The sequence below is a fragment of the Myxine glutinosa genome, chromosome 4 (genome assembly GCF_964187855.1).
Source record: "Myxine glutinosa chromosome 4, kmMyxGlut1.1, whole genome shotgun sequence".
In the NCBI taxonomy this organism is placed as follows: Eukaryota; Metazoa; Chordata; class Myxini; order Myxiniformes; family Myxinidae; genus Myxine; species Myxine glutinosa.
Window position 1 is genome coordinate 149,963,733 of NC_136264.1, and position 16,785 is coordinate 149,980,517.

At 47.1% G+C, this 16,785-nt stretch overlaps 1 protein-coding gene across 1 annotated transcript in view; it reads left to right on the forward strand.

Annotated features, from left to right (window-relative positions):
* Nucleotides 1-645: 645 nt before the first annotated feature.
* Nucleotides 646-16,785, forward strand: part of RBMX2 (RNA binding motif protein X-linked 2) — a 53,385-nt gene continuing 37,245 nt past the window's right edge. The window contains exons 1-3 of the mRNA XM_078775325.1: nt 646-651; nt 10,375-10,397; nt 11,668-11,783. Of these exons, the coding sequence (XP_078631451.1) occupies nt 646-651; nt 10,375-10,397; nt 11,668-11,783 (145 nt within the window). The remainder of the gene's footprint in view (nt 652-10,374; nt 10,398-11,667; nt 11,784-16,785) is intronic.

Consider the following 16,785-nt stretch of genomic DNA (forward strand, 5'->3'; position numbering starts at 1 on the left):
GCCACCAATATGACACTTTGCTGTCACGTTGAATCAAATGCTTATGAAACTGAGCACACAACCAAGGTATCGATCGTATCAGACTGGCGTTATGGAGGAATAAGGTGTGAAAGCGCACCACAACTTCCAATCTTATTTCACCCATTTGTGGAACAATCTTCAAAAGGCTTCCTTCCTACGCTAACTCCAGACCTGAAGCAGGTGAGGCACTGCAGTCTCCCATCCTAAATTCATCAACCCATCTTCACCCATCCTTTGCAGTTTTCTCCCAGAATTGTTTCATAGCCTTTGACGTCGATTACCCCTCTGACCCTGTGTCGATTCATCCCCTCCATAAACTTGCTCTTCCATTTGTCTCGCTCTGCTTGCTTGCTTAGTTGTGCTGCTTTTGCTTGCTTGATGTGCTGCTTGCTTGATGAAGATAGATTATGGACAAAATGCTGGGAATGCAATAGCAAACTACCCAGTGCAACCCTTTCCAAGAAACTGACAGCATTGAGGCTCTGCAAAGTGTGGCTCAACAGCAAGTGTTCAACGACGCATTTTAAGGCCATGTTCCCCTGTCACTACTTCGCGTGGTAAGTGTGCAAAACTACGAATCCAGCTACTTTTCTGGTTTGGTCTGAAAGGTCAGCCAGTATTCCAATGCAGGTAGGTAATGAATATCGATCAGCGACTAATATGTTAAAGATTTTTTTAGCCATGACCAACTGCAGTTGTGGCTTGCTCCAGCAGGACACAAAACCTGCGTTCTGCAACCTTTTTAGCCCAGGACCCAAACCGTCACGAAAATATCGATTGCTTATGCCGTTAATATATTGGTAAGGGTTCGGTTCATCATCTTTGTACAGTAGTACAATTCGTAATTGAACAATAAATCGGTGACGACAATCGAACCAAACGCTGTCCTTGTTTTGTACGGATCTCCACGGCCGTGAGAGCGAGACCACGCCCCCCTTGAGAATGAGCAGCGACTTCGATCACAGGCACCGCCCACTTGATATTGTCAGCCAATCAGGCGTAAACTCCCTGCCTTAGCAGCTTTGGAAGAGATGAATCCGGATGAAGATGAATCTCAACATTCATTGGCGGTGTATCTTTTGTGAAATAGAATAAAACTTCAGTGACATGCCAAGATAAGGTGTTTGAACTTTATTTTAATCTTCATCATGAATAGATGATGAACTTAATGTTTTGTTTATCAGTTCATAATTACAAGAATAACTTTTACTGAAAAAAACCCCAATATGCAGCTGAACTTCCTCCCTTTCAAATTCCCCCCTCACCCCTCCCCTTCAAATCTCCCCACCGTCATTGCTTCTCAATTTCCCCCCTCTCACTCCCCCTCCTCAAAGCGTCCTCCCCGCTTCTTCCCCCTTCCAACTCTCACCTCCATCTCCCCCAACCTTCTGCCTCGCTCTTCCCCCTCCTCAAATAACACCTCATTGTGCCTCACCCAATCACCATCAAACCTTTTGTCCGCCCCATCCTTCCCTTTCTCTGAGCTATTCTGAAATCTGACACACCTTCAACAGCTCTCCCTACCTCTTCCACCTCTTCCACATCTTACCCTACCCCTCCTCCCCCCTGTTCTGTATCTGATGCTCCCCCTTCCTCTTCATTAACGGTATGGACCTCAAACATCCGGGGCCTTCGTTCAAACTTAACTGATCTCTCCATACAGGTTGCTTCTGTCAAACCAGACGTGATCTGCTTAACAAACTTTCCTCCTTTATGATGTCTCTGATTCCTTACTATCTCTCCCGGGCTACTCCCTCCTCCGGTATGATAGAATTGAGCCTCGTCCTGGAGGTGGGGTTGCTATCTTTATCAAAAACTCTCTTCCTCACTCGCCCTGCACTGCACTCTCTCCATCTCACCCCCAGGAATACCTCTGGCTACGGCTTCCCCTTCGCTCCCACCTCTTGTTCATGTGTGTTGTACCGTCCACCAAACAGTGATGACTCCATCTACATCTCGCTGTCTGATAATATGGACCAACTTCTATCTACTCATCCCAACTCTCTCTTCCTCATGTGTGGTGATTTCAACTGTCAGCATGCCAGTTGGCTGGGTGTGGGTACCTCTCTCACCAGCCATGGCTCCTCAGCAAAGGACTTCTGCGACTCACTGGGACTGACACAATCTGTCAATTTCCCGACCCGGATCTCAGTCAACGGAACATCTTCTCTTCTGGACTTGGTTATGACTAACTTCCCTGAAAATGTCTGCTGCTCTTCTTCTGCTCCAATCGGATCATCTGATCATGTCCTTGTTAAAGTGGACATCTCTCTGACCATCCTCAGGGAGCCTGCTCAGCGTCGACGAGTCTGGCATTTCACTCAGGCCAACTGGCACGGTCTTCAAGCAGCCATCAATCATCTGGACTGGTCTCCCATCTCTACCACCTCTGACAACTCATCCTGGGAATTCTTCCAAAGTAAATTGCTCTCATGCACAGATTTATCCCATCTCGTCTTCAGTTGTCATACCCTTCCTCCCGTCCATGGTACACGGAATCTTGTGGTGAGGCTGTTGCCCAGAAACAACTTGCCTTCGTCTCCTGGAAAGCAAATCCAACGGAAGGAAATCATTTCCTTTCACAAAGCCCGAAACAAGTGTGTCCACCCTCAGGAGAGCCAGGAAACAATACCTCTCCGTTCTCAAGACCGAACTCTCTTATCTGTCTCCCTCTTCCAAATCCTGGTGGCGTCTGGTCAAATCCGTTTCTGGTGTTTGTTCCCCCTCCATCCCCTCCCTTACCTCAAACGGCTACACAGCTGACTCCGCACGTGAAAAAGCTGAATGCCTCAACTCTGTGTTTGCCTCTAAATCTTGTGTCCCAAACCCATCCCTCTCTGTACCCACCATACCCAGTCGTACCCTGCTGCTCCTGGACTCCGTGTCCTTTCCTCCTGACAAGGTGGAAAAGTTTCTGTCAACCCTCGACTCTGATTCTGCAACTGGACCCGACGGCATCAGCCCACAGGTCCTAAAATCCTGCTCTGCCGCTCTATCTCACCCTCTCTGTTCTCTTCACCCTCTCTTTTGCTCAAGGTCAACTGCCATCTGCTTGGAAATCAGCCAACATCACCGCTATGCACAAAAAAGGTGCAAAAACAGATCCTAGCAACTACAGACCAATCAGCCTTCTCCCAATTATCAGCAAAGTCATGGAATCCATCATTGCTTCGGATATGAAATCTTTCCTCTTCTCCAATGGCTTGATCTCTGATCAATTTGGTTTCAGACCAGGTCACTCCTCTGGACATGCTGCTTCTGCTGTCTCAACAATGGATGGAGGTCCTCAATGCCAAACAGGAAATCAGAGCTGTCTCCCTCGACATATCACGTGCCTTCGACACGGTCTGGCACCCCGCTCTGCTCACCAAACTCTCCTCCTTTGGTATCCATGGAAATCTCAACGCATGGCTGGCGGACTTCCTCTCTAGTCGTCGTCAACGTGTGGTCCTGAATGGGTTTCTCTCATCTCCTCTTCCTGTTCAGGCTGGAGTTCCCCAAGGCAGTGTTCTGGGCTTCGTGCTTTTTCTGATCTTCATCAATGATCTCTCTGACTCTCTTGAAAATCCTCTCTATCTCTTTGCTGATGACTCCACTCTCTGCCGCTCCATTCCTCTTCCCTCAGATCGGCAGTCTGCAGCCTCCTCACTCTGAAGACTTGGACAAAATCACAGACTGGTCAAACAAGTGGAACATGTCTTTCAATCCTGACAAATCTCACACTTACTATCTCTCCGAAAAGCTCGACTGGACAACCCTCCCATCTACTTTCTCAACAATCCTCTCCAAGAAGTTCTGTCGCTCAAGCTTTTGGGTCTCACTATCTGCCATGATCTTTCTTGGGAAAACCACATTTCCAAGCTGGCCTCCAAAGCCAGTCGCCGACTGGGCATCCTCCGTCGTGCGAAGTCCTTCCTCGGCACACCTGAGCTCCTCGGCACACCTGAGCTCCTCACCACATACAAGGCTTTCATCCGCAGCTCAATGGAATACTGTTCTCCCCTATGGGCCGGTGCTCCTGCCTCACACCTAGCTCGGCTTCACGCTGTTGAAACCAAAGCTTTCAGAATTATTGGAATCTCCCGCGATTAAGCCATCTCTGAGGGCCTTTCACTCACTCACCGCAGGCAGGTAGGTGGTCTTTGTCTTCTACGGACTCCTCTCCGGCCTTGCACCCCCAGCTCTCTGTGCTCTGTCCCCCAAATATTCCTGCAGGTCGCACAAGATCTGCCAGCAACCCTCTGATGGTTAAACTGCCGAAATCTTGGCTCTCTGCTCACCTTCACTCTTTCATTCCTCTTTTCTCCCGCCTCTGGAACAAACTCCCTCACTCCCTTCAATCCCACTCCTCCCTCCAGGTCTTTAAAACAGCTGTTCACCACCATCTCTTATCTTCCCCCATCCAAAACCTTGATCTTTTCTACCCTCGCTAATTCACCCCAGATCCACCTTGTTTGAAATTCCAACTTCTTTCCTGGCAGTGTCCATATGTTTTATACCTCTCCCACCGCCCCCTTCCCATGCCCCACCCCCCCCAAAGCCCTCGCCCCCTCAGATCTCTCCATGTCTCTCGGTCCCTGCTCTCAAATGTTTGTGTCCTTCCCCCTCTCCCCATCTTGTCTCCCGCTCCTGATGTAATATGTTTTGTGTTGGTTTGTCTTTTAGTGTGATTAATGTTCGCTCTTTCACGAGCCTCGATCTTGTATACAAAAAAAAAAAAAAAAAACTTATTTCCAGGTTCAATGTTCCGTTATCATGAACAACATTAAACAAACAACTTTCACTGATTGAACCCGAAAGTGAAACTTGCAAGCCCAAATCAATAAAATCGCCATGCTGATAACGAACAAAGATGAGGATCAACACCTGCGATGTCCATTGACTCGTCCAACTGGATGACAAACTTGTTGGCCTCTAGGTTTGCGATCAGTTGGTGCTCTGTCTTCGCCCATGTCTATTATCCGTCGGCGAGTCGTGTCGGCAGAAAGCGGAATGGTGCTCATCTTGGAAGCCGCCGTCTCTCCAAGCACTTCTCTGCACATCGCCTTGGCGCATGGCAGGATGAGTTGCTCTGCAATACAAGATAAATAAAACAACACCTGAACATTTCTTTCACTTTAAGATTCATCTTGATTTTGTTCCAAGGCAGCGGTTCCTAACCTGGGGGTCGTTTGGGGGTTTTCCAGGGGTCATAAATAACATCAATTTGTTGAGCCCGTTTTTAGGAACCTAACAAAGGTACATACCACACAGTATTTTGTTCGCGTATGCACGTATGTCACGACCCCCAGGTGAAGAACCGCTGTTCCAAGGCATAAAAATTCAATATGTACGATGTGATTGCCGAACGTACTTTAAAAAAAGGCAAAGTTTAAGAATGGCTGTATTGCAACAAACAATAAAATTTACGAAGTTGTGATATACCAACGTATACATGGCACGAGTAATAGTAAGCAAGAACCCGACACATCAATATTCTAAAGACGAAATGAAAAACTAAATTTAACTATACTTACAGCGCCATGTATTACTTTATGAACTTACAAACCGCCAATGCAGTGAAATACTTTTACGAATAAAAACAAAAACCTACTCGCAATAGTGTATGGTTTCTTTTCTTTGGCTATCTTCTCCGCCACCAGGTAGCTGGATTTGGTCAGTCAGTTTGGTCACTCATTACTGACTTGCTGTTGTCCATCTCGCGTTCTTTCTGGAGAAAAAACTCCCGCGACTTGTTGACATGATCTCCATGTTTCTTCTCGAGGTGCCGTTTCAGCTTTTGGGGCCTGAGGGACTCGTTGGCCAACACGTCAAGGCATATCACACACTGTGGTCGATGAACATTGTGCTTATCGATATTGAAGGTGAACCCATAGTTCAGGAACACAGGGTGATACTTTCTAGCCATGGCGAGTACCTTACGCTCACAGCTCAATCTTTCGAATGAAAAGCGATGGACATTCGCGTGTCGGAAACTAAACGTATGATCTGACTGCCCGGATGCACGCACGGTACATCACGGTACATCGGTACAGCGCGGTCGAAGAGTCCACACCATAAAGTTTGTGCCGGCGTTCGTTTGATCTCTGTTCTGTTCAGGCGAGAGAAGTAAATCGTCGATAAAGTTTGTTGTTTTTTTTCTCGCGATTTCTGAAACGATCGTGCGACCCAAACATTGGGTCGTGCGACCCAAACCCGTAGGTTGCGGAACGTCACTCTAAACCATGGTGTGTGGGCACATTTGAAATGGCCCATTGTGACTTACCATTTGCATCATGAAGTGTGCAGGTGTGGTGGTTGATTAATAGGATTTCTTAATTTGTCTTGCGTGCAATTATTCTCTCGCTGACCCCCGCTCTTGCAGGGAAAATGGCTTTAAAATGCCTGTTGTTGTGTTGTAGTCTTCGCCTAACAGTTTAAAACTGACAGCTTTGACGTGGATCGCCCTTTTGTTTTCTGTCTTTGGCCTGGAATGTGGTTGAACAGCTTTGGCAGCTCTGCTTTCAGCTTTCCTTTTTAACTGCACCTCAATGTTTCTCGTGTTAAAGCAAGATTGCCTGGTAATTTAAGTCCCATCTTGCAGAACCTACATGGCAATTTAACTTTTAACACCAGACCACCATAGGCTACACTTAGTTTTTAGTTTACATTTGTACAGATTCTGGGTTTTACCCTGTGGATCGTGAAGCAAAAATGGGGTTAAGCAATTGTGTGCCGCTCGACCACTGGTCCAATTGACATGAAATTTTCACCATTGGAGGGTCTCCTGCAGAACATTTTAATGATTATTATGACGTCATAGGTCATGTCGTATGGACGTCTTGGAAAAACGTTACGCCTTTCCCAAACCGCTTGATTGGGGGGGGGGGGGGGGGGAATCAAACATGGCTCATTGTCAAGTACACCCCATGCGGAATAAGATGTTACTCATCGATGCCTCCATTATGACGTAATAATTCGACCAGTACAATACTTGATCTGATCAGTATATATATATTTTTAAAATCCTCTGCAACTTGTGATGAACACTAAATTTTCAGAATTTGAGTGGCTCCTGCAGAATTGGTCTCATTATAATTATGACGTCATTGGTCAAGCTCGCTTACGTGCTCTGGTCCAGGTGCCTTTTTGAAAAAAAAACGAAAAACTTTTCACCTCTATAATCTCTAAAACTGCTCCATGGAAAAAATTGAAATGTGGCTCATTGTAATGAACTCCATATGGGGAACAGTGGGGTTAATGACGTCATTGGTGCCGCAATTATGACGTGATAATTCAACGGACAACGCTTAGTCTGATCAGTGAAATTTATTGAGCTTGATCCATGCAACAATTATATTAGAGAATAAAAATTTATGATGGCGTCGCTTACGTGCTCTGGCAGCCATATTGAATAACTAAAAAAAAAAAACGTCCAAAAAGAGTTGGCTCGCACCAAGTGGACTCCGCAGGTAAGTATTCTATGAATACCATCTAGTTTATAAAGCATTGGACCTCTTCTCCATGTCTTTATTCCCACTACGAAATACTGCTCGTAAATGGGAAATAATGCACAGAATTGCGACTACGAATATTCAAATGTTGGTATACGTTACCACGTGACACATTGGGCGAATCGGCGAAGTCTACAGAACATCCGGATATGAGGGCGTTTAATCGATTGACCAATCACAAGCCGCGTCGTCTCGCGCGTGCCCGTCAATGGGTGGGGGTGGAGTGACATCACTTCCGCTTAGTAACGGCGTCACGTTGCTAGACCGATGAAAACAATCACGCCGCGCGCTTGCAGTGTGCGTGCTTTGTGTTTGCAGACTTGCGCAGGAAAGTGCTAGATTTTGTGTTGTTGCAACGGTTTAACTTACGACTTTCGTCACATACTACAGGCCACTTATATCAGCACGTCTTACAACTATTTTGACAATCTTCCAAGCGAAGCTAAAGAGAGATACGAGACCAAATTATCGGCAATTGGCCTTGCAATTTGTCCGTACCGGTTACCGGCAAGTGCGTGGATCAACGACCCGACGGCCTGGCCGGATGTTCAGTTCGCGGATGTGTACATGTACCTCACGAGCACATCAGGTATGAAAGTACAGCCGGGTACTTTCACCCGCTGACACCTGACAACCGAACGGCCGATGAAATCAAACACGGGTAGCAATGCGTGCGTACATGTATATACATGCGTGATACACACAACAGTTACTTATATTTTCTGTAGCTGTGATGTAATGAAAATACTAACTGAAGTTAAAAGTAATAGTTTATATTTAAACTTACCCAGTCATGCAAGTGCAGTGGGCGGGCAGCTTATAGCAACAGCTATACAACTTATATACAGCAACAACTTATAGCTTGCAGCAATAGGCTTTTAAGTCACTGGAGGCCCATCGGTACTTCACTGCTGGCTTCGTGCAGACAGTACATCATGTCAAGTCTGCAACAGGGTTGATTATCTTGAAAGCTGATGTCCGTCCATCACAGCGGGCTAATGACCCTTCATATCGCCCATGGCTGGCCACAAACAGTGACGGAGTCGTGCAAGATGCCCACTGCACTTGCATGGCTGGGTAAGTTTAAATATAAACTGTTACTTTTAACTTCAGTTAGTATTTTCATTTTTCGGAAATGTTCCCCTAATTTTCGGAAATCACTGACACAGGGGGGTAACATCAAAATATGCATGGGAGGTACCTTGGGAATGAGTTTTTTTTTCTGTTAACATGGTTTTTCCTAACCCCTAGGGTGGGGGGTACATGGACATACCCGGGAAGTTAAGTTGTGGGGGGGGGGGGGGGGGGGGTGCATGTAAACCCTACTCAGCCCACGGACTATGTGCTCTTGGGAATCTTCAATGCAGCATAAATTTTTTTGTGGGCTTCCCCAGATCTGTGCCTCGACACAATCCTGTCTCTGAGCTCTGTAGGCAGTTCCTTCGACCTCATGGCTTCGTTTTTGCTCTGATATGCGTTGTCAGCTGTGAGACCTTATATAGACAGGTGTGTGCCTTTCCAAATCATGTCCAATCAATTGAATTTACCACAGGTGGACTCCAATCAAGGTGTAGAAACATCTCAAAGATGATCAAGAGAAATGGGAGGCACCTGAGCTAAATTTCAAGTGTCATAGCAAAGGGTATGAATACTTATGTAAATGTGATATTTCAGTCTTTTATTTTTAATAAATTTGCAAAACTTTCTAAAATCCTGTTTTCTCTTTGTCATTATGGGGTATCGAGTGCAGATTGATGAGGGAAAAAATGAAATTAAACGATTTCAGCATAAGGCTGCAACATAACAAAATGTGAAAAAAAAATGAAGGGGTCTGAATACTTTCTGAATGCACTGTAGCTACCAAGGAGAGGGTTTAGTGCAGCGCCAGCAAAGGGGGTAAACACCTCTCCTTCCTTCGGAGCAAGTGTCCAACCAAAACATGTTCAGCCTTTGTTGTAACATCAGCTTTTAATCATCACACTTTATCGGATGAGGCAACAGCACACCAATATAGCCAAGACACCGGAACCGCGGGGGCGCGCATGCGCAATAGCGATGATGCATATTTTACGTCACTGACCAACGGAAGTAACCTTCGTTGCTGCTCTTGGTGAAATTTCACCCAATTGGGTGAAATCGGTCCGAGTCTGGTGATCTGGTGGAAGAAATCGAAATTGGTCGAAATCTGGTGAAATATCTACAATACGAGGGGGCGGGGCATGTTAAGTAGTTAAGAACCAACAGGAAGCCAGTTCGGGGCACCACCGATGGGGCCGCAGTCAGCCACATCACCAGTACAACACCATGACAGGCAAACATCGTGCATGGCAAGCAATAGCCACGCCCAGGAGGACCTTTGATTGACAAGGGGGAGGGGCGTACAAGAAGCGGGCCACACTGATTGGCCACCGACAATCGAAGTGCGACCAATGACACCTCGGCCAATCAGTGAGGGAGGCGCAAACATTGAGCCAATCGGTGCGGAGGACGAAAAAGACCTACCAACAAGCTGCGCACTGATTGGAGGGAAGGGCCGGTGACGTCAGACCACGGCAAATGATGAGGCCTTTTGCGAACTTTACGCCTCTTTTCGTTAAAAAAGTTTGTTCGACAGTTCATTTGTCAATAAAGTTTGTATCGTAAACAATATTTGCAAGTTTGTTATCATTTAGCAGTCGATATCCAATGAAAACTTGGCATTTGGTGAAATCTACTTCAATTTGGTGAAATTTAGGCACCCGATTGGTGAAATTCGAAAAACCCGAGTGGAAACACTGGCCAGTAACCACATTAACATATTATGGCGCAAGGCTACTCGATTGATTCCAGGCCCAGCTAGATAGAGGACTAGGGGCCATAGCGTGAGAGTAAAGAAGAGGAGAGGTAAGTCTTTTACTCAGAGTAGTTAATGTATACAATGGTCTCCCTGGAAAGGAAGTGGCAGCAGAAACAGTAGATACGTTTAAATTGGAATTAGATAGGGACCCATAAACATTGTGGATAGAGGGGCACAGGGATATTGCCAGGACTTGTAGGTTGAGCATGAGTATGGATGGCTGATTGTGTACATTGTGATGTTTGTGAGAGTCACGTCAAGGGATAGTGTGTGTGTGTGTGTGTCAGTGTTGTTGATTCTTCAGCTTAAAACCGCCATCACATCCCCTCCATTCCCCCGATTTTTTATCTACAAAAAAAAAAAATTCCTTATTATTTTTTTTTTCCACAAACATTTTGCCCTGCAACCGTTTGTGAATGATACTTGGCAAAGATTTATTTGCACAATTTCCCTTCAGGCTGAGAACGATAGAATTTCATACGTAATATATGTACGCCACTGTGACACTTGATACGAACAATGCTTACTGTGGCTTATTTTTGGTGTCTCAAGATGGCGGTGTATTGACTTCAACATTCAGCCATGGTAGCCAATTCAGCTGTGTGGAGATAAAAGTGGGTTGGCAGACACATTTGCTTCATTCGTTGAGGATTCCACGGTGTACCACGGGTGTCCTTCGCGAAGAGTAGGCGAGCTGTTGGCGTTGCCGGTACCATGGTCAAATTACAAATTCCTGCCATAACCAGCAGGGGGCACTGCATCACTCCCTCAACCAATGATGCCACCCTGAAGCATTGTCCGAACCGCAAAGGAACTGTTCCATAACCAATCAGCTTGCTGTTGCTTGCCAAGCCAGCCGTTCATTATCGCTTGAGTGCTTAACCCACTCACTTGGCGAGCGCTCACTCACTTGGCGATGAACACAGCCTGGTTTATCTCCCGGAAGTTTAGGAATCACGTGACCTTTGTTACGCTGCGTTTGCGTCACTGCGCACGTGACTCCAACAGGCCAATGGGCGACCTGGGAAGTGCGAGCGACGCACTGTAATTTCTGTACATGTTGTTGATGTGAAATCGAACGTATTCCCGGCGCTCGTTGTTTGATCCGAGGACGTCGACTTTTTGAACCATCATCATGAAGTAATCGGAGCTTCAAGTTGACTTTTGTACTCCGTACGAGCTTCAGTTTGATAATTCCCAGTTACGCCTCGGCCTGGTAGTGGTATCCACAGAGTAGTACAGTGCTCGTTATTGAAATAACATTTGTATGGTGAATGGTGGTAAGAGCTGCATGGTATTGTGTGTGTGATCCCACAGCCCGCTGACAAAAGTGAAATTGATAAACGAACTGAATGAGAAGGAGGCGAGGCTGGGGGTGGCAGACAAGAGTTCATGGCATAAACAGTACAGAGACAGCGCCTGGATATTTGTGGGTAAGAATACATAGACCATACCATGGTGTTTCACCATACGTACTGTACATCTTGCTTTCCTCCCCACGCTTTGGGTTGCGTTGCTCTTCAACTTTGATTTCAGAGAAATCAACAAGTAGGCGGGTTTTATTTTTATTTTTTGTATACAAGATTCAAGATCGAGGCTCGTGAAAGAGCGAACATTAATCACACAAAAAGTCAACCGACACATAAAACACAAAATAAGGGGAGCGGTAGACAATATGGGGAGAGAGGGGGGAAGGACACAAACACAACATTTGAGAGCAGGGACATCGAGAGAACTGTGGGAGGGAGAGGGCTTGGGGGGGAGGTGGGACAGGTATAAAACATATGGGCACTGCAAGGACTTCCAGGAAAGAAATTGGAATTTCAAAAAAGTGGATCTGGGGTGAATTAGCGGGGGTAGAAAAGATCAAGGTTTTGGATGGGGGAAGATAAGAGATGGTGGTGAACAGCTGTGTTAAAGAGCTGGAGGGAGGAGTGGGATTGAAGCAGTGGGGGAGTTTGTTCCAGAGGCAGGAGAAAAGAGGAGTGAAGGTGAGCAGAGAGTCTTGATTTTGGCAGTTTAACCATAAGAGCTGGCTGATCTTGCTGGCTGATCTTGTGCGACCTGTAGATATATTTGGGGGACAGAGCACAGAGAGAGCTGTTGGAGCAAGGCCGGAGAGGAGTCGGTAGAAGACAGAAAAGCATCCCAAAATTCCCGAAATCCCGAAATTCTACCAAAGCATCCCGAAATGTCCACAGATAGAAAAGGCTACGTGCTTCAACACAAGGCAACAGAAGCCTAGGCGGCTTTTATTTATCATATTTGTAGGAGTTGAGGCTCATGGAAGAGCAGGGATAGTGGGACTCATCTGATAGTGGGACAGACAACAGACAGACACTATTGCTCAGTGTATTGTTTGCACAAATCGCTAAATTTCCAAAAACATTGGAAATTTCACCAATGCTCACTCACCCACTGTGGGATCCCCCTGTTAGAGAATGATATACAGTACTGTTTAAAGGTGCGTTCAAGACCTATATATTTGTGTATATACATATTGTTGCGGATTCGGGGGTCGGCGCTCCCCTTATCAAGGGGGTGGGGGGGTTAATCCCTTTGTCTTTTAAGCTGGCCGTCCCCCAATCCTGGAAATTATGACGCTCCTCCCGGTCGGAATCAGCTAGGGTGATTGGTCAATGAAGTCCCAAATACCTACTTACTAACCCCGACCGCGAGCAGGGAAATAACTCCCGCTCGAACCACGGATATGATGGTAAATGCCGAGCGGTTAGCAATCCGCGGTTCGAGCCGTTAACAATAAAACTAAACCCGATCCTGAGCGGTTCCTATCGTGCCACAGGTACTCAATTGAAAGAAAGGACGCAAACGATCGAATAAGAGAAAACCCAGAAAATAAGAAGAACAAAGAGTGGGTTTATTAATTATGTACAAAAACCCAAAAGAAGAAACGAAAGGAATATACAAGGGCAAGCTTAACTATACAGTCTTACTTACAACCCCGGACAAACAGACAGACTCACACGGGATGGTAGTGGTAGGGGAGGAAGGTCCAGGCAGATGGTCCAGGCGATGGGATCTGGTCCAGGCTCCGGGTCCGCGGGCGAAGAACGGCAGGCAGCTTCGCATGTCGTTGGCGCACGACCGGACCTTACATATGCGAGGGGCTGGAATGCTGCATGCGTATAGCGTGCCGAACGCTCTCTCTCTCCCGATCAATCAAGGTCCGTCTCAAATGGCAGTTCGTATCAAACGATGGTTCCAAGCGATCCTCTGTGCAGTGTTCTTATCATCCGCCGTCTCCGCGCCGTTCTCTCAATAGCAACGGTCCCCTGCGCAGTTCTTTAACAATGGAGCTCCCTCGCGCAGTTCTCAAAGCAGTCCTCGCGCTTGTGCTTATATAACGCGCTTTGAAATCAATGCGCGCTTCATAGAGACACGCCCGCCAGTGAGCTCACCTCAGCCCTGGTTGGATAGCGAGGGCTCACCGGCTCCGCCCTTGACGGCTTGTTGACAGGGCCACGTCTCGTTCTTGGCGCTCCGCCCCCTTCTTTTCCAAGCTTGACCGTGTGCGTAATGGCGTTTGGAGCGAGGCAGCGAACGCTGCTGGGCGAGCAGAGGCGCGTAACACAATTTGGAGAGAGAGGCGAGCAAAATGGACGGAATGGGGCCTATCTTATTTAATTAATGCAACGCAGATTCAACTATTGGGAACACAGCCTTATCTGAAACACATACTAAGGAAATAACTGATAGTCCTATGGTGTCCGACGTGTTGCATATGGCCTAACTATGGGTGTGACCTTTGACCTTTAAAATGATGGAATATTTACAAGAAGCGATTATTTATTTACAAAGTGAGGGGTTCTCAAAACCACAACACTGCACCCTCCTTTCCTCCAGGCCCGTCCCAGGCCGAAACAACTTTAACTTAGTGTGGCACTTAGGTGTGGTTACCCTCTACTTTTAACCTCACCCTGAGTGCGACAGTTTTAACACTAAATATGTCCCGCCTGCTGCGTTGCATTCTACCTATCAGACTCATGCCCACAGACTAACCGAATTGCGGAATTATTTTGAAACTACACATTTAGCCGGTGGGGAGCATTATTTACAAAAACACTAATTATTTACACTGTCACCCAGGACCTGTCTTTTGTGGGAAAAGCAGAACTTTTGATGAGGAAAATCATCGCCATGCACTGCACTGATACACCATACCATATGCACCAAATCATAAAATGCACCAAAAGCACCAAAAAGCACCATCAAGAAAAGGCACAAAACACATATTTTAAAATAATAAAATGGAGTCTTCTTTCTTCTCTGCTTGTCTGCTGGGCCGCTGGTCCTGGTTGTCGATGGGTCTTCTTGCTTGATGTTATTTAAGAATAAAAGGGCACACACCGCGTCCGCTTTTTATTATTTCTGGCCAGCAGGGCCAACTTAGGTGGTCCACCTGCATGGCATGGCGGCCACTTAAAACACAGTGGTCCGCAATCAGACACCGCTGGCCACAGTGGCCGGTCCCAGCAGAGACGCCAGGCCACAGTACGTGTGGTCCATAAGGTGGTGCTAGGCCACAGAACGTGTGGTCCATGAGTGGTGCCAGTGTGGTCCATATGGTGCATCAGTGCAGGCCAGAGGCAGCAAAGGTGCGGGCACACAACTACGGCCACCTGCTCACTCCCCCACCCACCTGCGCCCAAAAAAAACAAGTCCATGAGTGGGGGAAGGAGGACAAGCAAAGCAGCGAGCAAGGGCACAAGGGTACACATCAATACGAAATAATGCAGACATGAAGGGTGCAGGAGAGCGAGCCGAGAAAGCTCGTCCCTATCCGTTCGTCACACCCCATGTCACCTACCCTACCCTTGCCCTTACCCGTATTTACACAATTTACAAATCAGTCTCTACGTTTTGTCCTATCCATCCCCTCTAGTTCCAAATTCATCATCAATCCGAGATGGTGGTGCTACACCATCTCGGATGCCAAGGAAGGACTTTATCACCTTGGTTCGGTTCAAGACCGAACTCTCTTATCTGTCTCCCTCTTCCAAATCCTGGTGGCGTCTGGTCAAATCTGTTTCTGGTGTTTGTTCCCCCTCCATCCCCTCCCTTACCTCAAACGGCTACACAGCTGACTCCGCACGTGAAAAAGCTGAATGCCTCAACTCTGTGTTTGCCTCTAATTCTTGTGTCCCAAACTCATCCCTCTCTGTACCCACCATACCCAGTCGTACCCAGCTGCTCCTGGACTCCGTGTCCTTTCCTCCTGACAAGGTGGAAAAGTTTCTGTCAACCCTCGACTCTGATTCTGCAACTGGACCTGACGGCATCAGCCCACGGGTCCTAAAATCCTGTTCTTCCGCTCTTTCACTCCCTCTCGCTGTTCTCTTCACCCTCTCTTTTGCTCAAGGTCAACTGCCATCTGCTTGGAAATCAGCCAACATCACCGCTTTGCACAAAAAAGGTGCAAAAACAGATCCTAGCAACTACAGACCAATCAGCCTTCTCCCAATTATCAGCAAAGTCATGGAATCCATCATTGCTTCGGATATGAAATCTTTCCTATTCTCCAATGGCTTGATCTCTGATCATCAATTTGGTTTCAGACCAGGTCACTCTACTCTGGACATGCTGCTTCTGCTGTCTCAACAATGGATGGAGGTCCTCAATGCCAAACAGGAAATTAGAGCTGTCTCCCTCGACATATCACGTGCCTTCGATACGGTCTGGCACCCCGCTCTGCTCACCAAACTCTCCTCCTTTGGTATCCATGGAATTCTCCACGCATGGCTGGCGGACTTCCTCTCTAGTCGTCGTCAACGTGTGGCCCTGAATGGTTTTCTCTCATCTCCTCTTCCTGTTGAGGCTGGAGTTCCCCAAGGCAGTGTTCTGGGCCCTGTGCTTTTTCTGGTCTTCATCAATGATCTCTCTGACTCTCTTGAAAATCCTCTCTATCTCTTTGCTGATGACTCCACTCTCTGCCGCTCCATTCCTCATCCCTCAGATCGGCAGTCTGCAGCCTCCTCACTCTCTGCAGACCTGGACAAAATCACAGACTGGGCAAACAAGTGGAACATGTCTTTCAATCCTGACAAATCTCACACTCTTACGATGTCTCTCCGAAAAGACCGACTGGACAACCCTCCCATCTACTTTCTGAATAATCCTCTCCAAGAAGTTCTGTCACTCAAACTTTTGGGTCTCACTATCTGCCATGATCTTTCCTGGGAAAACCACATTTCCAAGCTGGCCTCCAAAGCCAGTCGCCGACTGGGCATCCTCCGTCGTGCGAAGTCCTTCCTTGGCACACCTGAGCTCCTCACCACATACAAGGCTTTCATCCGCAGCTCAATGGAGTACTGCTCTCCCCTCTGGGCTGGTGCTCCTGCCTCACACCTAGCTCGTCTTCACGCTGTTGAAACCAAAGCGTTCAGAATCATTGGAATCTCCCGCGATGACGCTATC